At 37.5% G+C, this 22,339-nt stretch overlaps 2 protein-coding genes across 4 annotated transcripts; one reads left to right on the forward strand and one right to left on the reverse strand.

The window, feature by feature from the left end:
- Positions 1-1,194: 1,194 nt before the first annotated feature.
- Positions 1,195-5,005, forward strand: LOC132165756 (probable caffeoyl-CoA O-methyltransferase At4g26220). Of its 3 annotated transcripts, none has more exons than XM_059576435.1 (6): positions 1,195-1,312; positions 2,593-2,694; positions 2,798-2,880; positions 4,042-4,186; positions 4,285-4,419; positions 4,533-5,005. In XM_059576435.1, exons 2-6 carry the CDS (start codon positions 2,623-2,625, stop codon positions 4,821-4,823), a joined length of 726 nt encoding a protein of 241 aa, XP_059432418.1. In that variant the 5' UTR covers positions 1,195-1,312; positions 2,593-2,622; the 3' UTR covers positions 4,824-5,005. The 3 variants fall into 3 exon arrangements, with proteins under 3 accessions (XP_059432418.1, XP_059432416.1, XP_059432417.1); XM_059576433.1 differs by having other exon boundaries at positions 2,598-2,694; XM_059576434.1 differs by having other exon boundaries at positions 2,619-2,694.
- Positions 5,006-11,649: 6,644 nt separating this feature from the next.
- Positions 11,650-21,431, reverse strand: LOC132165254 (probable caffeoyl-CoA O-methyltransferase At4g26220). Its single transcript, XM_059575737.1, has 6 exons — positions 21,382-21,431; positions 21,024-21,096; positions 15,802-15,881; positions 12,406-12,550; positions 12,182-12,316; positions 11,650-12,076 (listed from the first exon to the last, which is right to left on the reverse strand). The coding sequence occupies exons 2-6, from the start codon at positions 21,090-21,092 to the stop codon at positions 11,786-11,788; spliced, it is 720 nt and encodes a 239-aa protein (XP_059431720.1). The 5' UTR covers positions 21,093-21,096; positions 21,382-21,431; the 3' UTR covers positions 11,650-11,785.
- Positions 21,432-22,339: the final 908 nt, after the last annotated feature.

Raw genomic sequence — 22,339 nt, forward strand, 5'->3', positions numbered from 1 at the left:
AAAAAATCGAATTCCTTGCATAGTGATAGTGGTAGCTGCCGCTCCTTAATTTCGCGAATTGAGACGTTAGTGCCCTTGGGTAATGCAATATTGGGCAATAATTTTAAATAAATGGTACAAAATATAACAAGGCATTAGTATAGATTGGGTGAAGATAAACACAACGCTGGCCGGCGTGCTAAGCATGCTAGGCAAAAAAATAAAAAAATTATTAAAAATAATAATTTTTTTAAAAAAATTTTTGCCTGGCGTGCTTAGCATGCCGACTTTGTGTGAATCACAACCCGTATAGATTAAAGATTGAATTTCTCTCTCTTTCTCTACTTGACACTTGTACTTGTCAACTTTTACTTTTGTCATGATCAACTTTTACATTGCCAAACGGGCCATTTGAATTTAGGCACGTACGCGACAAGGACTTTGAGGACAGTACGGAAGTGTTTGTTAATGACATGGACTGATACTGTACAGGCCTCTTCCTTAATCCCAAAATAAAAAATACCTTTACCTCAAAATTAATCTTAATATTCATACTTTTTATACTACATCAATTATTTTTTTATATTATTATTCAAATAAAAAAATCACTACAAAACAAATTTTTTACATTTTTTTATATAAAATATATATTTTTACTTGTTTGCACAATATTTTTACTAAAACCAATTAAATCCATATTTCTAAAAATTACTACAGTACCCGCCATTGGCCGTCGCCACTCGGCAAACACTACCTAAATTCAATGGAAAGGACTGTGTCGGGTCTACAAATCCCGAAGATGTCGGAGTTCAACTGTTCAAGCATCAAAGGAGTCTTGCAATAGAAATTAATAGATTTTAGCATTAATTTTCTCAAATCCATCATTGATTAGCTCATTGGCTTCATATATGAGATTACATGAAAGAAATAGACTTGAATAGACTTACAGTCATGTCAAGAACACGTACAGTAAAAGATGATCATGAGTATCAAATCACCCATATCACCTTTTGCTTTCTATAAATTAATAATTATATCAGCTTTTATTGAAGCATCTTTCTTACTCATTAATTATTGCCCTAACAAGATTCTCACCTAACATTCTAATTAGACTTTCCTCAACACACAGCCAGACCCAACGTTCAACCCTTTCTTTTTCATGCAATATTCTCAACCTATATATAATTTTACTTGCCATCACTTCCTAGCCAGAGTACTTTTCGTTTTTGGTGTGCGCCAGACTCCAATACTAGTTGTCGTGTGCCATTTTTGTCCTGGAAACCTGTTCCATTCAGGGGATCCTCGACCCGATCGGCCAGTTCGATCCTATCAGGTTACTTGACTACCTTGCTATTGATCCATCTCTATCTAGTACTCTTAGTTTGGTTTTTCCACGATTGTTATAAAAGGCATGAATTAGTTCACAAAGGAGATATATATCATCTGCATATTTTTCTTCTTGGTGAAAAGAGAGAGATTAAGTTATATATTATTTTGATAAATGCTACGGGTTTTTTTTTTTTTTTTTTTTTTTTGGGTGTTTTCTTGGTTTTACATGAATATGTATTGCCGTTTTCATTTTTTTTTTTATCTCTTGAAACTAAAAATAATAGAGAAATACTACCGTTCGTCGTGGTGTAATTATACAACTTAATTGATTTATATCTCTCTATTTGTATAATGTATTATTGCTCGACTTCAAGCATGTATCCAGGGCCGGCTCAATGTATTTGGGGGCCTTAGGCGAAATTTTGAAGTTAGACCTTATTTTTTTTAATATTTAAATGTTAATTAAATAATATTTATTTTAATAATATTATTATATTTTTATAATATTATTATTATTTTCATTTTCATTGCTGTTTCATGACTTTTAAGTTTAACTTTTAACTAGTTGCAAAAAAAAATTGATGTGGCATATTTGTTTTTTTTGATTAATTGGTCTTATTTTACAATAGGCTTATTATATTGGGACCTTATTTTAGAAGCCTTAAATTTTTATGAGAAAAAATTTTGAGCCTTATTTAAAAATAAAAAATAAAAAATTAGGCCTTAAGTTAAAATAAAATAAAATATTTTTTTAAGCCTTATTAAAATTTTTTTTGGGCTTTATTAAAAAAATTTTTGGGCCTTACTAATTGGGGGCGTAGGTGACCACCTCAGTGGCCTAGCCATTGAGCGGGCCCTGCGTGTATCTTTAATTATGAATAACTTCTGTTGTCTAAATGCAAACACTACTCAAGTGAACTTTTATGGACTCGTTTAACAGAGTTGAGCAAAATATATATATATATATATATATATATATATATAGTAGTAGTAGTAGTAGTTCTTGTGACCTAACAATAGCCAGAAAAAAAACAAAAAAAAATTCACAAAATCAACTTGAACTTCTATTCGTTTTGACATTACTCCTCAAAGTTTAAAAATTGTTAATTAAGGGTATCAAATTTTCATTTTCTTTCAATTACTTTATCCCGTTAAAATATGTGGAAGTTCATGAGGTTTTGGTAAAATTTTCAAAAGAAAAAAAGAAAAAAGACTACCTAGGTTGCTTCTGCTTGAAATTTGCAATGGAAAACACTAACAGTACTTACATGCCTTCCCTCTAAGGGCAGTCACTACTTTTTGCATTTCAGAGCAATGGAAAACACCAAAGTACTGCCACAATTTTTGGCAAACCCAGTTGTGTTGCAAAGTCAGGAGCTACATGAGGTATTATATATTGTCTTTAGATTTTCTTCGATTAATTAATTATATGATGTTTTTTTCTTTTAGTTTATGACATCAATCTACACTGTCGTCACTATTATGGTAGTATATACTGGCCACTAGTGTGTACCCACGAGAACCAGAGCCTCTAAAGGAACTAAGGGAAGCTACTGCTGCAAACAATCCGCGGTAAGCTACATGTATTAGACAACCAAACATATATAGTTCTTGCCATGTTTTCTTTTCTTTTCTTTCTTTTTTGGGTCGTCAGATGATTCAAGTCAGAATCATTTAAAGATTATTTGGAAGCATTACTTGCATGAAGTGATGATATGCTTTCAACTTTCGTTGTATTAGAAGAGTTATTAGGGTTTGTGAGATTGCGAGTACGTAATTAGGGTTTGGTATTTTTATCATTGTAATATTTCTTGGAACCTATATAATAAAATGTGAGGCGGTAGGCTTCGATAATAAACCTCCACTTTTTATCTAAATCTTTCATGCAAACTACAACATGATATTAAAGCCTAGAGTTTGATTACATCCCACACCCTTTCATTACTTAGCTAGAGTTTGTTTTGTTTTGTTTTATTTTTGTTTTATTTGTTTTTCTACTGATCGAGGTACATATTGAGGACTATGATTTGTGGCCATCATGCCCATGATTGGAGGTAGATGACTAGATGGCGTTGATGTCCTTCTTTAGTGGTGTGATGTTGTCGTCATTTCCGTCGTGAGCTTCATCATCTTTAGTGGCGTATTTGGCAAATTTGGTATTGTGGCTATTTGTGGTGTGATTTCTACCCTATACAGAAACGATTGATCGTACACAGTGTTTGGTTGTGTCAGTCGGAGGTATTTGTGATGGTCAGTGATGTCTATAGTGGGTGGCGAGCATTGCAGTACGTGGCCTTGTACGTCGGTGGTAGGTTGGGTTGTCTTGCTTCGTGGCGGTCATAGTTGATGTCACCGGCGAGTTTTAGGGTTTATTTGATTTAGTAGTTTTAAAACATGCAATTAATATGAAAAAAAAAAAAAAAAAATCAAAACGCAGTTAATTAATGAAAATGCGATTTTTCTTTTTTATTTTTTTAAGTATTTAAGGTTTGGTAGAATTGTTGTTTGGCCTCTAAACCTTGTATTTTTTTTTTTTTTTAAAAAAAAGAAATTCACTTTTTCACATCATCATATTTTTTCTTTCCTAACGCATGCATAAGAGACATTTTCTATGTTTTTGTTTAAGAACACACTTTTGACGTACGAAATCTTAGATTGCATGACTGTATTTAATAGAGTGAGTACGCCACAGCTATATAGCTGTGTGACTGCATTTAACGATATCTTTTCCAGAGCATTCTTTGGTACATCGCCAGATGCAGGTCAGCTAATGGGCATGCTGTTGAAGTTAGTGAATGCAAAGAAGACAATTGAGGTTGGGGTGTTTACAGGATATTCTCTTCTCCTCACAGCTCTTACAATTCCTGATGACGGCAAGGTTTGCAAAACTATTAATCAGAACTCAATTCAATACGTGTATTGTACGCCACAGCTATATATCTTTTTTCCTTGTAATATATATATGCTTGACTGCAGATCACAGCCATAGATGTCGATCGGAAAACGTATGAGACGACCGGCTTGCCAATTATAAAGAAAGCTGGCGTTGAGGACAAAATCAACTTCATCGAGTCACAAGCTTTACCAGTTCTTGATCAACTTTTGGAAGACGTATGTAATTAATTAAGCTTTAACAACATGAGTTATATATTATATTGTTTTCATTTTCAATTTTCAAGAATATGATTATATATATTGATTGCATGCATATATGCATGATACAGGCAAAGAATGAAGGGAGTTTTGACTTTGGTTTTGTTGATGCGGATAAGGGTAATTACTGGAATTACCATGAGAGGATGATGAAGTTGATTAAGGTTGGAGGGATGGTCGTCTACGACAACACACTGTGGGGAGGATATGTTGCGTTGCCTGAAGAGGCTGTTCCTGAATCGAAAAGGGCCTGGAGGAAGTCTACCATGGAGTTTAATAATTCCATCTCTGCTGACCCTCGTGTTGAAATATCTCATGCTTCAATAGGCGACGGTATGCTCATCTGCAGGCGAATTTGCTGATGCATATCATGCATGCATGCATGGCATGGCTTTCCACTATCCATGATCTGGTTTATCTTTAATTTATGGCTCACTGTTGTTATTTTCAGACTAATTATGATCTTATGTATATATATGTGTGTGTGTGTGTGTGATTATGATGGTTTAATAAGTTATAATAATATGACTTGGAAGTTGCTTAATTATCTTGTTATTATTATTCACGATTCAGATTTTTTTCTTTTGTGGTTGTCAAAAAACAAAAAGAGAGAGAGAGAGAGAGAGAGAGAGAGAGATCTTTCTAGTTTCTACACTGCATATAATTTGATGTTGATGAGTAACTTGCTATTCTACTGGGTTTCTTTCTTTTCTCTCCAGCGCCTCCAGAGGGAAAAGAAAGACTAAGGCCTAAGGGGGTGGGAAGAAACGGAACATAAGGGGGTGGGAAGAACGGCTGTTCCGTTTCTTCCCACCCCTCCTCCCTTCTTCTAACCCTCTTCCTCTCTCTCTCTATATACGTACGTTGCTTCTCAGAGTTCTCACTGGTGATTTCCTTTCTCCGGTTTTATCCATCGCGTTGTGCGATTTATCCTTTCTCCGCCAGAAATCACAACCCCAACCCCTCCTCCGACATTCCACGTATCGCCTCCTCTAAGCCACGGCAGCGGTTTTTTCGTTCGGATCTGTCATGGGTCTCCAATTTGGTTTCTTTGAAGCTTGATTTGTCTTCCCACGGCAGCCCCGCCACCCTTCATGCCCCTCTTGCCTCTCGCTCATCCCTCCGGCTATCCCGGGCCTCCGCGTCTCAGCCATCTCCGCCGCTGGTTTTTGTTGATTTTTGGTCTTGGAGTTTTTATTCTGCTTTTAATTAAGTTGTTGTTTTATTTTCCTTGTAATTTTCTGTTCACTGTGTTTCGTTTCTTGGCTAGATCCTTGATCTCGCCTTTTTTTTTTCTTCTATTTTTGACAAAGATTTTCCTCTCCTTTCCGACTACTGATAGTTGGCCTTGTTCTCTTTTTCCAACCACTGATGGTCGTGTCGGCTACCCTTTGGGGTTTTTTTTTTTCGTTTACGGAATATTGCCGTTTATTACAGCCTCTTTTGGCCATTTAAGTTTGCTTGATGGGCCGGGTCATTTGTTTGACCCATTCCCGACTGTTTCTAGGATTTCTCTGTTGTTTTCGTTTGTGTTCTTGTAATTTCCCTTTTCCCTTCCCCCACTTTGAATTTAAATTTTTTTTTTTTTAAAAAAAAAAAGTTGATGTTGATGAGTAGTGAAAAGTTTGTGGTCCCAATTAAAAAAAAAAAAAAAAAAATTATACACTTGGTAATTTTCATTGTGTGAGTTTTATAATTAAGAGTATATTTGAGATTGTGTTTGAGAAATAGAGTTTTTAAGTCAAAACAAGCTTTTTGGCAAAAATATCATTTTTAAGTTTTTACCAAAAGTGCGTTTTAGCAATTTTTAGGCTTTTTTGACACTTAAAAAGTGCTTTCAATTGTTTTTACCAAACATTTACTTTTATTTTCAAATTGATTTTTTAAGTGTTAAAAGCACTTTTAAACTCCTCAAACGCACACCCAAATAGGCCCTAAGTAGTATATATCGTCACTTTATGGTTTATATTCTGCATGCATGTCTCAATTTTGTTTTGCTCCGAGTTCAAATCATGCGCGATACTAATGTTTGATTGAAGAGATTGAAGAGTTGAAAAGCCCCTTGCCTAGTGAAATTGGCCTAGCTAGGTAGGCTTGCTGCTTTGTTGGTTGGGCCAATGGCCATGATAGCATGTAGTTGATAGTTTTTGATAGTTTGACTTAGGAGTGGGCAAATGAACTGCCTACCGATTATCGAACGCTTACCGACCGACATTTACTGACACCGCTTAACCGATAGCCGGTAGGCGGTGGACTTTTTCTATTTCCGACAAACTCGGTTCGGGGAATAACACATTTTAACCGAACCGACTTTACCGACCGATATTACCAAATCGACATTACCGACTGCCATTTGGTAACGAAACAAAAAGTTGATAAAATAAGTCGGTGAAAATTTCAACTTTGCCGACAATGGCAGTGCGAAATGCGAAAATCCCATTTTCGTAACCGAATTATCCGACTCTCACCCCTCTTTGAGTTTAACCCATATATAGTGATAGTATGCTTGGATTTAATTGGCTTTTTCCTTCTTATTATCAAATTTAATTTCAAGCTACCCTCCCCTTTTTAATGACAATTTTGTTAAAAAAAATAATAATAACTTTTTTTTAAGGCAGTGGTATAAACCATGTGCATAACAATATTTATCAAATATTAAGATTTGCAAGAGCAACACCGATCACTCAATATCCAACAAATTTTAACACTATCATTAAATTTGAGATAAATTTTGATTAGATTTTAATATGTTTGAACACAAGATAATCTGGGACTCTCACATTCAAAACCTGTCGATAATTCCAAATAGTTATTATTTGTAATTCGATTTCATTATCATCTCTTATCTCTTATCTCTTATCTCTTATCTTTGTATATTTGAATTTCATCTCTTATCTATTCTCTTCAATAGTTATCTCTTCATCTTTGTATATCTAAGTTTCATTGTAACACGAACTCTTGTATGATTATATATATCAATACAAACCACCAAGAGTGGTATGCAATTCAAAGCAATTCAAGTAGAGTTTATTTAGAGTTCGTTTATGGTATTAAAGCATAAACAGACTAACGTCTAGCTCAATGACAGAAGCCGAAATTTCTTCTACCTCCATAAGTGCACCACCATCACCACATCTACCTTCCAATCAGCCACCACCACCTATCAATCCATTACCACCCGTCAATCCACCACCTTTGAATCCGGCTCCCTTATACACCATACCAAATGTCTCATACTCTCTACATCAAATTATCCAAGGATAATTTCACCTCATGGCGCACACAAATGCTGGCTTTTCTCCGAGGCCAAGACGCTTACGGTTTTTTGGATGGCACAACTCGACCACCGAAGCAAACAATTCCCAACCCCAACACTGCAGCAGACTCGCCGAAGACCATCCTCAACCCTGACTACATGCAGTGGGTTCAGAAAGATCAAATGATATTGAGTGTTCTAATTTCCACACTCACCGAACCATATGTGGTTCATGCCGTGGATGTGCTACTGCCTGTGACCTTTGGGTAGCCTTGATCAACATGTTCGCTTCGCAATCTTGTGCTCGAATCATGCAGACTCATTATCAACTTGCTACGTCAAAGAAAGGTCAATCCTCCATCACTGAATATTTTCAGAAGATCAAGAATCTGAGTAATACTCTTGCTGCTGCCGGACAACCTCTCAATGATTTTGAGAGTGTATCTTTTCTTCTTGCTGGGCTAGGATCTGAATATGATCCTTTTGTCACATCTGTTACCACAAGGGTAGATCCTTTATCTATGGATGAAATATATGGCCATTTATTGGCTCATGAGATGAGGATTAAGCAAAATATGCCCACTGTCAAGATGCTTATTCCCTCTGCAAATTATTCTAACCGGTCTAGCACACCACGTGGAAGAGGATTCCGTGGGAGAAATGTATTCACTGGAGGACGTCAAGCATACCGTGGTCGCACTGCTTTTCCAGCCCGTGGACGTGGGTCCTTCTTCTCCAACCAATCTGCTCCAGCCCGTCATGTTTGCCAGTTGTGTGGCAAAAGGGGTCATCTTGCAGCTCGCTATTATTCTCGTTTTGATGCCTCATTCCAGAACGAATCAGCCACTTCTACACATGCTCGATCTCTACTCCTTTCCATCAATCAATCCGGATGAGGATTGGTATCCGGACATGGGTGCATCTCATCATCTAACTCATGGGATGAACAACCTCAATCTCACATCGGAGGAGTATCACGGCCCAAATCTCGTTCGCATAGGCAATGGTTCAAGTTTGTCTATTTCTTATATAGGATCAGCAACATTATCCGTTCCTCGTCATATTTTTTTGCTTAAACAAATTTTACTTGTGCCTAAAATTTGTAAAAATCTATTGTCTGTTCGTCAATTTGCTCATGATAATGATGTATTCTTTGAATTCCATTCATCTTATTTTGTTATTAAGGATTGCCAAACAAAGATTCCTCTTCATCACGGCCAACTTAAGAATGGTCTCTACCGATTCCTAAAGTCATCTCCCCAGTCGTCAATAAATCATGCCTTAATTGGTGAATGTACATCTGCGACTCAGTGGCATCAATGTTTGGGTCATCCAGCTTTTCGTGTCGTTCGACACATTTTATCTAAATTCAGTCTTCCAGTTACCACAAATAAAGCTCTTCCACCTTGCTCCGCTTGTTCGATTGCCAAAGGACATCAGCTACTGTTTTACAATTCTAGCACTAAGTTTTGTAATCCTTTAAATTTAATTTTTTCAGATGTTTGGGGACCATCCCCTGTTATTTCAATAAATGGGAATCGGTATTATGTCTCATTTGTGGATGCATTTTCTAGATTTACTTGGCTCTTTCCAATTCAAAATAAATATGATTTTATGTCCACCTTTCTTAAGTTTCAATCCATGGTTGAGCGCTTATTCAATACCAAAATCAAAAGTGCACAATCAGATTGAGGAGGTGAATTTCGTCCTCTTATAAAATACTTTCAATCAATTGGCATAAATCATCGTCTATCTTGTCCTCATACTCATCAACAACAAGGATGTATTGAGCGCAAGTATCGTCATATTATTGACACCACCCTTGCTTTACTTTCCCATAGCGGTGTTCCAAAACAATTCTGGGATGAAGCATGTCAAACAGCATGCTATCTCATTAATCGTCTACCTACATCTGTGTTAAAACACAAGTCTCCATTTGAAAAATTATTCTCTTCTCCTCTAGATTATAATTTTCTCAAAATTTTTGGGTGTGCCTGTTTTCCCAATCTTAGACCTTACAACACCCATAAATTTAATTTTCGTTCTACACCATGCATATTTTTAGGGTACAGTACTCAACACAAAGGTTATCGTTGTTTTGTATATCTAAGTTTCATTGTAACACAGACTCTTGTATGATTATATATATCAATACAAACCACCAAGAGTGGTATGCAATTCAAAGCAATTCAAGTAGAGTTTATTTAGAGTTCGTTTATAATACAATGATAATTTTAAAAGTCACTTAGCAAGAAAGTAAGAGTATGTGACAACATACTCAGCATCATCACTAAACCCTAAAAAAAATAAAAAAAAAAAATAAAAACCTTTCTTCCATGCACTAACTTTGCATCATTTTCAAAGTTGTGCCAAGATCATTTTAAAATGTTTTTTTTTTTTTTTTCGTTGCGAAGCATCATTTTCAAAGTTAGGTGAACCTTCACCTAATACTAAATGTCTAAATCTAAGTTGGGAGCAAGAAATATCCAACTAGCAAGAAAAACCCACTTTTGCTGGGACGAGTGGCCCGGTTTGGTAATGGTTTTAGTAAGTGGTTTTTGGTTTAGAAGTGATTAATGTGATCATATAAAGTAGATAGAAATTTAAAATTTTTTGTATATAAAAATAAAAAAATTTTGTTTGTAGTGAATTTTTTATTTAAATAATAATAAAAAGTAATTAATATAATATAAAAAGTAAAAATGTCATACAGTGGAAAAATAATGTTCACTTGGCCTATCCATTGCCAAACGGGCTTGAATTTAGGCACGTGACAAGGACTTTGAGGACAATAACAATTTGGAAAGGAGTGTGTCGGGTCTACAAATCCCGAAGATGTTGAAGTTCAACTGTTCAAGCATCAAAGGAGTCTTGCAATAGAAATTAATAGATTTTAGCATTAATTTTCTCAATCCTTTATTGATTAGCTCTTTGGCTTTACATAAGAGATTACATGAAAGAAACAGACTTGATTAGAAAGACAGTCATGTCAAGAACACGTACAGTAAAAGATCATGAGTATCAAATCACCCATATCACCTTTAGTTTTCTATAAATTAATTAATAATCATATCGGCTTTTATTGAAGCATCTTTCTCACTCATTAATTATTGCCCTAACAAGATTCTCACCTAAGATTCTAATTAGACTTTCCTCAACACACAGCCAGACCCAACGGTCAACCCTCTGATCCTTCTTTTTCATGCAATATTCTCAACCTATATATATATATACATATATTTCTTTCATTGCTCTTATATTATATATATATATAGATTATAGAATTGCTAATTTGCTAGTCCTAACGAGACAATGCATCTGTTTTTTTTTTTTTAGTGCAAGACTTCTTTGCTGCATGAATTTGACCTTCCTCAGAATTGTAAACCCATAACAGTACTCCATCTCAATCTAGATTTGGAAAATTTTCTAAGCTCTATAATGTTGTCTCAATATGATCGAATTAAGTCCTGATCGCTTCTTTTTTATGCTTGGCATCCGCTTCTCTCATTTTAGTGAGAGAAGCTCCTCCTTCTCTCTAGGTAGAGAACAAACCACCTCCTTGTGAGGTTTACTACCACCATCCGTGTGGTTTTTTGGGGACGAGGGATCCCTTCCCTCTTTTCTGCTTCTTCTTCTCCGCCTTACTCTTTTTAATTTTGTCACCCGTTCTCACAGTGTTTTTGCTCCATCTCTAGATGTGTCAACTTTATTACATACCATGTTGCTAAATGAACCACTTTCTGCCCTATGTTTGAAAGCATTCTTACTTTTTTTTATTTTCTATATTTTCTATATTATCTTCGTATCGGGAGTGACAAAGACCCTCATTTGTAATTCTCATACCTTGGTTTCCCTTATTTGAATAAAATAAAAATAAAATAGAAGAAAAAAAAAACATTTAAATTAATCTACAATAACCGAATTCAGCCCAGTCCATTCACAAAAGAAAATTGTTGTCACTGTCCATTCACAAAGGAGCAACTATATATATATATATATGATCCGACATTTAGTGGTTCATTTGACCTAATGATAGCTAGGTTGCCTTTATTCATTTTTCGACACTGATCAGCAAATTCGGCGGCAGATGAGCATGCCGTCACCCACAGAAGCATGAGATATTTCAACACGAGTGTCAGCAGAGATGGAATTATTAAACTCCATGGTAGACTTCCTCCATGCCCTTTTCTTTTCTGGAACAGCCTCTTCAGGCAACGCAACATATCCTCCCCACAGTGTGTTGTCGTACACGACCATCCCTCCAACCTTAACAAGCTTCATCATCCTCTCATGGTAATTCCAATAATTAACCTTGTCCGCATCCACAAAACCAAAGTCAAAGCTCCCTTCATTCTTTGCCTGCATCATATATGCATGCAATCAATACATATAATCATATTCTTGAAAATTGAAAATTAAAACATGCAATATATAACTGCATGTTGTTAAAGCTTAATTAATTACGTCTTCCAAAAGTTGATCAAGAACTGGTAAAGCTTGTGACTCGATGAAGTTGATTTTGTCTTCAACACCAGCTTTCTTTATAATCGGCAAGCCGATTGTCTCATACGTTTTCCGATCGACATCAATGGCTGTGATCTGTAGTCAGGCATGCATATATTACAAGGAAAAAAAGATATAGCTGTGGCGTACAATTAATCACATGATTTCTCAATAGTGTTGCAAACCTTGCCGTCATCAGGAATTGAAAGAGCTGTGAGGAGAAGTGAGTATCCTGAAAACACCCCAACTTCAATTGTCTTCTTTGCATTCACTAGCTTCAACAGCATGCCCATTAGCTGACCTGCATCTGGCGACGTACCAAAGAATGCTCTGGAAAAAGGACAAAACGTAATCACAAACAAAAATTTTACCAAATTTTTAACTGCGTTTTTATAAATCACATTATCATTACTATCTTATGTTCTTCTTTAGTGGCAGACGACACCTTAAAATCTCATCTCAATTTCTCTTTATTCTGCTTTATACTAACTATAACACATAACATGCGCTATGCGCGGGATTCTTCATTATATTTTAATTTTAAAACTTAAAAATAATTTTCATTGTACTTTTTATGTAGGATAAAAAAAAGGTGTCGCTCTTTCAATAAAAAGACCTACTAAAGGTCATATAATTATGAATATTTGAAAATAAACAAAATATTTTTTATGAATACAAAATAAAAGATTAAGATCTAATGCAATCAAATAAATAATCTATCATATTTCAATACAAATAAAACATATATAATTCCGAACGTTAAAAAAAAAAAAATACAAAACAAAATAAACAAAATCTATTTTTTTAGGAATACAAAATAGAAGAAAATATTTTACTCAACATTTAATGCAATCAGATAAATCATTTTACATCAAATTCGATACTTAATTATCGCTTTGGTGTGTTGAAAGTGTTTTTATATGAAAAATGCTTCCAAAAGCAAAAGCAAAAACCAAAAAAAGGTTAAAATATATTGTCAAATGTATTGGGTACTGAATTTATTATCGATTTGTCTTTTATTGCTTTCAAAAAAAAAAAAAAAAAACACTTAAAAAATGTTTCAAATGAATTAAAGCATAAGATCTTTAATTTTAGTTTAATTCATATAATTTCAATATGTTAAAATCTTTGTGACCATAGGTATAATTTAAAATGAGAAGTATATAAAAAAGAAAAAGAAAAAAAGAACAGTAAATTCTAATATAAAAATAGAGAGAAAATATAATCAAATACATGTGAAACTTTTACCGTTTAACTTTTGTTGCATAGCCTAAAAAAGCTTCCGGCTTGTAATAAGGCATTTTCTCTTGTTGATCCGTGAGGTATTTGTTTATGGTCTAGACCCTTGGGTTCTGTTTGTGAAAGGAGTGGACCGGACCTAAAAAAATATTTTACACTATTTCTTTCAAAATAAGCCTAACATTTTTACTTTTTACATCGTATCAATCAATTTTTATTACTATTCAAATAAAAAAAAATACAAAACAAATTTTTTCACTTTTTCATACAAAACATTCTTATTTTTTTTCTCACATCAATCAAATCTGCTATAGTTTTTGTCTACTTCATTTTTCAAGTCCTTTGCTAAACACACTATTGGGTTGTGAATTAAATCTATATTCTAGCTTTTGGGTCGAAGAGGAAGAGTTTCGGTATGGGGGTTTTCTACTCCTAGGTCAAGGAATAAGAGCTACCTATGAATTGGAATGAGTCTGTCTGGAGCAGATATATTGTTATATCTGAAGATTAGTCATGGGTTAGCGGATTTTGTTTGAGATTGGGATGCATGGTTGTATCTTTGACGTCATCTTCGACGTTTGTAACCTCGTAGCTTCAGCTATGGTTGCTTCAAAGCTTTTTGCTTTGTATTATAAGAGCTTTATGCTTGTATTATTTTTGAATAAATGTGATTGGAATGTTTTCCGCTACCAAAAATAAAAATAAAAAAGTTTTTACGTATTTATGTACTTTTTTTTTTTGTGTGTGTAATTGTGCAATAATAATGGGATGCAGGGTTTTGATGGAATTATCGGCAAAATCGACTTTATACGTGATTTTGGAGAGAGAGAGAGAACATAGAAAATTTAGGGTGGATTGGCCTAAAGAGGCCTACATTCACCTATGAGAGTCGCCCTTTATGACCACATTGTGCTCTCATTTTCTTTATCATTTATACAATACTAATTAATGACCCCTATTTAAAGGAAAACTGTGGTAAGTAGAGAGAATAGAAGAATGGTAACCAATCAAACCCAAAATGCACATATTTTAATATGGAAAATAAATCAAACCTAATATTGAAAACACACACATATGGATATTGCTTTCTTTAACTAAAATGATTCTCAATGGAAAGTGTCACATTCTACAATTAGAAATTCAAAAACAAAAGTTATCAATACATAAGAACAATGGTTTGAGCAGAGCAACTATATTCTGAATCAGGACACCAAACTATGATAGAAGCAGTGCATGTACTTCACTACAAAAATTCCCATTGTTTAAAAAAATGAAAAGCACATAGCAACCATAAGATATCATTTTTATTCCCAATTCCCAGCTCTAACGTCTCAAAGAGCATCCATCCTCAACCAATCTAATGTTACTGACAGTCAACACACACCAATAAATGTGGTAATTTGTAGAAATAAACGCAACTTACTGATCTTAAATATCACTAATATTTTTACTTCTACTTACCACAAAAAAACAAAAGGAGGAATTTTTAGTTCTCTCATCTGAGTTCTATATTATGAGAGAAAGAATATACTATCAGAAACAATAACAGATTTCAATCATGCATGCAACTCTCCAATCAATAGCTGCCGTCAAGAAATATAGAAATAAAAGTTGAATGTGAAAACTATGGGTTTGCTTAGGACGGCAGAGAGAGCGACAGCAACGATGGTTAGTTAAGTAATTTTTTCCTTTAATACTCATCCCAATTCTCATTAATGATTAGAAAAACAGAGTAAGAACATGTGATTTAAGAATATGTGATGTGAATTTAGACAATCAGATAAGTATCTCTTTAGTTTGAGCTTTTAATGGCTTTTGACAGCCGTTTCATTAATTGAAGCTCTTTTCTTCTTCGGTGCACAAATTTAATAGAATTTCCAAGCCAAAAGCACCTACATATTTAATATCCCTAACAAAGAAAAGAGTGGGTACAATTAAAGTGGTTCCAACTTTCAAGTCTTTTCCTAATTTTGATTGTAATCCCCATCAGTCTTTCTTTAATGAAAACTCAAAGCCCAACCCATCTCTGAAACGTTCATATATATATATATATAAAGTGAATACAAATTTAATAGAACACAAGCTTAATATATAAAACCCATCTCTCAACACAATAAAATTTGATATATATATATTTCTCGGTAATCAAACGCCCCTTTGTTGCAACACCAAAATAAAAAATCAAGAAAACTCACCCTGCCTTGGGAAAGCAGGGGTTAACGTCTCCAATCCAAACGTAGTGTTTTCCAAAAGATCAGCAATCCCAATTCCATTATTTGTTTCTATTTCAAGAAACAAAGAAATAGAAAACCCAAAAACAGAGAGAGATAGAGGATCCTTACTGCGGATTGTTTGCAGTAGCTTCCCTTAGCTCCTTTAGAGGCTCTGGTTCTCGTGGGTACACACTAGTGGCCAGTATATACTAGCAGAATATATATTAATTAACAGTACGTGTAGATTGGTGCATGTAATTAATTGAAGACAATATAAGTTGACTGTAATTGTTTTTGCCTTACTGAGTATTTGACTCAGGTCACTATTTGTAAAGGTTTGTACAAAGGGTAAGACACAGGGAAAGGACCTGCTACTGTCAGTAGCATACAATGGGCCAGCACATTATCTACAAGATAATACAATGAGGTGGTGTAAGGCCTTAATGTCTGGATCGAGGTTCAGCTCCATGTTTCCTGGTAGTCTTCTGTCTTTCAGAGTCTTGATGTTCCTTGTCTTGTGTGGCTCGAGAGGCAGCTACATTGGGGAGAGTGAGGATATCGTTGACACGCCCCCTCAAGCGCAACGGTAATGGCATGACGTTGAGCTTGCTCCTGAGGAAGGCGAACCGGGCAGTAGAGAGCGGTTTTGTAAAAATGTCAGCAAGTTGGTCATGAGTGGACAAGAATCGAATGTCAAGTTTTTGAGAGGCAACCATGTCACGAACAAAATGGAAGTCAATTTCCACGTGTTTTGTACGAGCATGGAACACTGGATTAGAGGATAAATAGGTAGCACCAATATTATCACACCAAAGTATCGGAGGTTTGTGAGTTGGAATACCAAGTTCTTGAAGGAGAGATTTCAGCCAGGAAATTTCAGCAGCGGCATTAGCAAGAGCTTTGTATTCGGCCTCAGTGCTGGAACGAGCAACAGTGGCTTGTTTGCGGCAACTCCAAGAAATTAGATTTTGACCAAGAAAAATGCAATACCCCCCAGTGGAACGCCGGTCATCGCGGCTGCCTGCCCAGTCGGCATCAGTAAAGGCCTGAAGCACTGTAGAGGAGGATCTCTGAATTTGAAGTCCGAAGTGGATAGTTTGTTTGAGATAGCGCAAAAGGCGCTTCACTGATTGCCAATGGAGAACAGTGGGGTTCTGTAAGAACTGAGAGAGTTTGTTGACTGTGAATGAGATATCCGGACGGGTAATGCACAGGTATTGGAGAGCACCTACAGTGCTTCGATACAAGGTGGGGTCTTCAAATGAAGCTCCCTCAAAGGCAGAAAGACTCGTTGCTGTGGACATAGGAGAGGAGACAGGTTTGGCAGCAACCATCTTTGTGCGGTGAAGGATGTCCCGGATGTACCTTTGCTGGGATAAAAGGGAACCGCCCGGGGTGCCAACCACTTCAATGCCCAAGAAGAAATGGAGAGCACCAAGGTCTTTGATGGAGAAATCAGAGTGGAGCAGAGACAGAAGGTCCTCAATGGCAGGGGCGTGAGAGCAAGTGATTATGATATCGTCAACATAGATTAGGATAAACATTGTGAAAGCTGTAGATTTGAACGTGAACAAGGAGCTATCTGATTTAGCACCATGAAAGCCAAGGTCAAGAAGGCGGTTACTCAAGCCGGAGAACCAAGCCCGCGGAGCTTGTTTAAGTCCATACAAAGCCTTACGTAGCTTGCAGATATGCTGTGGAAATTGTGGGTGAGAGAAACCAGGAGGTTGAGACATGAACACATCTTCAGAGAGGGTACCATGTAAGAAGGCATTGTTTACATCAATTTGCCTGATAGCCCATCCAGCAGAGATTGCAATAGACAGAACAGTGCGTACCGTGGTGGGTTTGATGACTGGGCTGTAAGTCTCTCCATAGTCTATACCCGGAAGTTGATGAAAACCTTTGGCAACTAATCTGGCTTTGTAACGATCCACAGAGCCATCCGCCTTGCGTTTAATCCGAAAAACCCACTTGCAACCAATGATATTCTGGGTAGTAGAGGGAGGAACAAGTTGCCATGTTTGGTTTTTTAGCAAAGCATCAAACTCTGTATTCATGGCCTCACGCCATTTGGGATGCCGGATTGCTGTAGAGTAACAAGTAGGTTCAAAATCATCCAAGTTAGTAGCAGGGAGTAAAGCATGAGGGGGTGGGTATTTAGGGGTGCCGTCGGGAAGAAGGGTTGGTTTGGGGATATGGAGTTTGGATCGTGTGATCATAGGATGGTGAGAGAGGGGTAGAAGTGGGGCAGCAGAGGAAGAATGTGAGCATAAAGTGGGAGAAGGTGCAGATGTGGAATGGGGGGAAGAGGGGTGAGGTGTAGTGCAGGGGCTGGTAGGTGGAGAGGGGTCAGGGGGTGGGACCTCATGTGGGGAAAAGGAATTAGTAGGCATAGGCTGAGTATGTTCACGTGGGTTTGGGTGAGGGGGAGCAGATTCTGGGATGTCACGTGGAGAGAGAGAGAGGGAGGGATCACAATTTTACTTGGATGAGACACGGGCAGCCTAGTAGGAGACGTGTAGGAGTCCGACGCAAGTGAGGGGGATGGGACACTAGCAAAAGGAAAGATGTCTTCTTGAAAGAGGACGTCTCTAGAAAAATAAATTCGGCCAGTTGGGGGATGAAGGCATTTGTAGCCTTTGTGGCGTAAACTGTAGCCCATAAAAACGCACTGGGCGGATCTAGGTTGCAATTTGTTGGAGTTGTAAGGTCTGAGATGAGGCCAGCAGGCACAACCAAAAATTCTTAAAAATTTGTAATCGGGTGGGGTTTTAAATAGGACCTCAAAAGGAGATTGATTTTTAAGAATGGAGGTGGGCATTCGATTGATGAGATAACATGCAGTAACAAAAGCATCATCCCAAAAATGACGAGGAATGCTTGCAAAGGATAATAATGCAAGACCAGTTTCGACAATATGACGGTGCTTTCGTTCAACAACACCGTTTTGTTGGTGAGTATGAGGGCAAGAGAGACGATGAGTAATGCCATGTTGTTGGAGAATTTTGGAAAGAGAGCGATATTCTCCACCCCAGTCAGATTGCACAGTTTTAATGAGACAAGAGAAATAACGTTCAACATAAAGCTTGAATTGATTAAAAATAGCAGATACATCACTTTTACAGGCAATTGGAAAAATCCAAGTGTATCTACTAAAGTCATCAAGGAAGGACACGTAGTATTTAAAGCCAGCCGAGGAGCATACGGGGGATGGGCCCCAAACATCCGTGTAAATAAGTTCAAGAGGGCTAAGACTACGTGTGTGAACATGGGAAAAACTGTGCTGGTGACTTTTGGAACTAAGACAAGCAGAGCAAGCAAGGGTGCCCTGAGTAGTGGAAAAGGGAAGCTGGAACTTTGAGAGAAGAGGACGCACAACACGAAAGGCTGGGTGACCTAATCTGGAGTGCCAGCTAGGGACCGAAGTACGTTCACCCACCAGTGCAGTTGGAGGGGTAGATTTATTTGAAGCAGAAAAAGACGGAAAGGAGTAGAGCCCATGGCTATTCTGCCCTTGCAGCAGGGGTTTCCCCGTGGTTCGATCCTTCACAAGAAAATGAAAGGGATGAAACTCAAAATAAGTGTCAGTAGCTTTTGTAAATTGATGAACAGATAATAAGTTTTTCTTGATTTGAGGAACATGCAGAACATCATATAAGGTGAAGGGAGAAGTGGGTGTGGAGATTCGGGTGTTTCCAATATGATGTATAGAGAGACCAGTACCATTACCGACACGAAGTTGATCTGACCCACCATAATCTACAGCCTTTAGGTTGAGGTTGGCTAAGTCAGAAGTGATGTGATGAGAGGCACCTGAGTCAGGATACCAGGTCTGCTCAACCATGGGATGGGAGGAGGCCATGAGTGCTTGCATGTTGGGATGGGAGGAGGCCATGAGTGCTTGCATGTTGGGATGAGAATCCCTTTGGTAGTTGCTGTTGAAGCGTTGGTAGCAGTCCAGGGCAATATGACCTGGTTTGTTGCACACTTGACACACAGGTCGTGGAGAGGAGAAAGACCCACGTCCACGCCCCCTACTTCGGTGGGGGTATGAGTTGGAGTGAGAGGAGCCATGAGTATAGTGAGAATTTCCACGGTCAGAGGAGAAACGTGAGCCACGTCCACCTCGAGGAGATTTTCCTCTGGCAGCAAAGTTTGCACCTGCAAGAGAGACATCCAAAGAAGACAGTTGGTGTTGGATGCGTTGTTCATGAGCCAAGAGATGGCCATAAATTTCGTCCAGTAACAAAGGCTCCACACGAGTAGTGACAGAGGTCACAAATGAGTCATAGTCTGTTCCAAGGCCTGCAAGGAGGAAGGATACAGCTTCAAAATTATTCAAGGGCTGATTCACAGCCGCTAGAGTGTCCATAAGAGCGGTGAACTTCTGAAAATAATCTGCAATAGAAGTGTTGCCCTTTTTTAACGTAGCAAGTTGATAATGGACTTGCATGGTCCGTGCTTGAGAATGAGACTTGAACAAACGTTCAAGTGTGAGCCAAACATCTCTGGATGTGGTGCATTTGACAACATGAGACAAAATGGAGTCAGTTAAGCAGGAGGTAAGAGCACCAAGGATGAGTTGGTCTTGCATATGCCATGCCATGTAGGCAGGATTGGGAGCAGTGGTAGCTCCAGTGTCGGATTGTGTGGTGATTGTTGAGGAGGGGCAGACTGTCGTGCCATCAACAAACCCAAAGAGAGAGTGTCCCTTAAGGATAGGGACAGTGGTGGTTTTCCATAAGCTATAGTTTTCACGGGTGAGTTTGTGGGTGATAGAGTTATGGAGAGAAATGGGACCAGTGGCAACAATGGGATTGGGAGGATTGAGGTTGAGGTCAAAGGTGGAAGAATTTGGGGAAGTTGGTGGTGTTGGTGGGGAAGCTGGTGTTGGGACAGCGGCCATTTGAAGGAGGATCAAAAAAAGACGTTAGTCAGGGGAGCTCTAATACCATGTAATTAATTGAAGACAATATAAGTTGACTGTAATTGTTTTTGCCTTACTGAGTATTTGACTCAGGTCACTATTTGTAAAGGTTTGTACAAAGGGTAAGACACAGGGAAAGGACCTGCTACTGTCAGTAGCATACAATGGGCCAGCACATTATCTACAAGATAATACAATGAGGTGGTGTAAGGCCTTAATGTCTGGATCGAGGTTCAGCTCCATGTTTCCTGGTAGTCTTCTGTCTTTCAGAGTCTTGATGTTCCTTGTCTTGTGTGGCTCGAGAGGCAGCTACATTGGGGAGAGTGAGGATATCGTTGACAGTGCATGTGATAAACTAAAAAAAAGAAAAAAAGAAAAAGCATATAATTAATCGAAGAAAATCTAAAGACAATACTAATACCTCATATAACTCCTGACTTTGCAATATAACTGGGTTTGTCAAAAATTGTTCCTGTTTGGTGTTTTCCATTGCTCTGAAATGCAAAAAGTAGTGACAGTGTGCAGCAACTGTCAGATCATAATTATATTCACCCTTCTCCCAGCTCACTCACTCACAACAAACCCCCCCCCAAAAGGGAAAGAAAATTGTCGGAGAAATACAGTAAAGCAGATAAAAAGGGAAATTAATATTCTGTACCAGCTAAACGATCGATCCAAACGTTGTGAGTGCTTTGACAAGATTATATAGAGCTTTTATAAAACTTTCCAATTTAAATACAGATTGAGATGGAGACAGTGGAGTACCAGGTTTGAGTTACCTGAATCAGGTTTCCAGCGCAAAAAGTGGGACACGAGTCGACACGAGCGGTGGCGCACTGAGAAACATTTCTAGAAATTTAAGGTATAAAAGTGTGGGGCCTCCCAAGTTCTGTTGACTTTCAAGTAATAAAAAAATATTCCTAGAGTAAAGCCCTCTCTGACGTGACGTGCTTGTTTTTTTTTTTGCAAGTGAGGCCTGGCGGCTGGCGACTGGCGCATTGCCATCACGACAATAAGATTTTTTTGCAGAAACCAATCGAAACTCGTCGTTTTTTTTTTAAAAAAAAAAACCGAAACCAAATAAAACTGGTCGGTTTTTAAGGGTGAGTCATGTTAGGGATATTTTCCGTCCTTTGGGACAGCTGAAGAATAAACAAGTTTGGGCCAAAAGTCAGCCCAAATAACTAGGATAGGTTATGCAGGCTATGGTTCCAGGCATCGAATGCTAGAGGGTCGTTTCATCAGGGAGAACGATACCCGAAACTAGACTACGTCCTTTAGTAAAGACAATCGCTTACTATGGCCTAGGAGTCAACTCGCCCGGGAAGCAAGATCACTAACACCCGAGAATATACACTCAGACCATGGGTACTCGAGACAAAATCGACAGCTCCCAACATTAAATCTACACCTTTATTCCATTTACCCCCTAGGTTTATTTTATTAAACCTAGGCCTAGTTGTATTACCAATTAAATAAATAAGTTAATAGGTAGTGAGCTGGAAAAGGCTACATCCGGGCACAAGAAGAGGGCTATAAAGAGGAGAAAGAAGAGTGAAGAAATTAAGGGATGCCAGAAAAAGAGGAGCAGGACAAAGAGAGAAATAAAAGGAAAGAGTTGGAAGAGTGTAATCTTGTCAATATTTGAATAAGATCATAACAGTCTTCATGGTGGACGTAGGCTCATTTGGGGCCGAACCACTCTAATTCTTGTGTTGTGCTTAATTATTGCTCTTA

Source organism: Corylus avellana, chromosome ca11 (assembly GCF_901000735.1).
Source record: "Corylus avellana chromosome ca11, CavTom2PMs-1.0".
Classification (NCBI taxonomy): domain Eukaryota; kingdom Viridiplantae; phylum Streptophyta; class Magnoliopsida; order Fagales; family Betulaceae; genus Corylus; species Corylus avellana.

Bases quoted from the DNA above. Each gene is read 5' to 3' on its own strand.
- LOC132165756 (XM_059576435.1), top strand. From the start codon at position 2,623: ATGGAAAACACCAAAGTACTGCCACAATTTTTGGCAAACCCAGTTGTG. The intron at 2,695-2,797 runs GTATTATATATT...CTATTATGGTAG, and splicing joins AAAGTCAGGAGCTACATGAG to TATATACTGGCCACTAGTGT. The intron at 4,420-4,532 runs GTATGTAATTAA...TGCATGATACAG, and splicing joins TTGATCAACTTTTGGAAGAC to GCAAAGAATGAAGGGAGTTT.
- LOC132165254 (XM_059575737.1), bottom strand. From the start codon at position 21,092: ATGGAAAACACCAAACAGGAACAATTTTTGACAAACCCAGTTATATTG. The intron at 12,317-12,405 runs GTTTGCAACACT...GCCTGACTACAG, and splicing joins CAATTCCTGATGACGGCAAG to ATCACAGCCATTGATGTCGA. The intron at 12,077-12,181 runs GTAATTAATTAA...TATATGATGCAG, and splicing joins TTGATCAACTTTTGGAAGAC to GCAAAGAATGAAGGGAGCTT.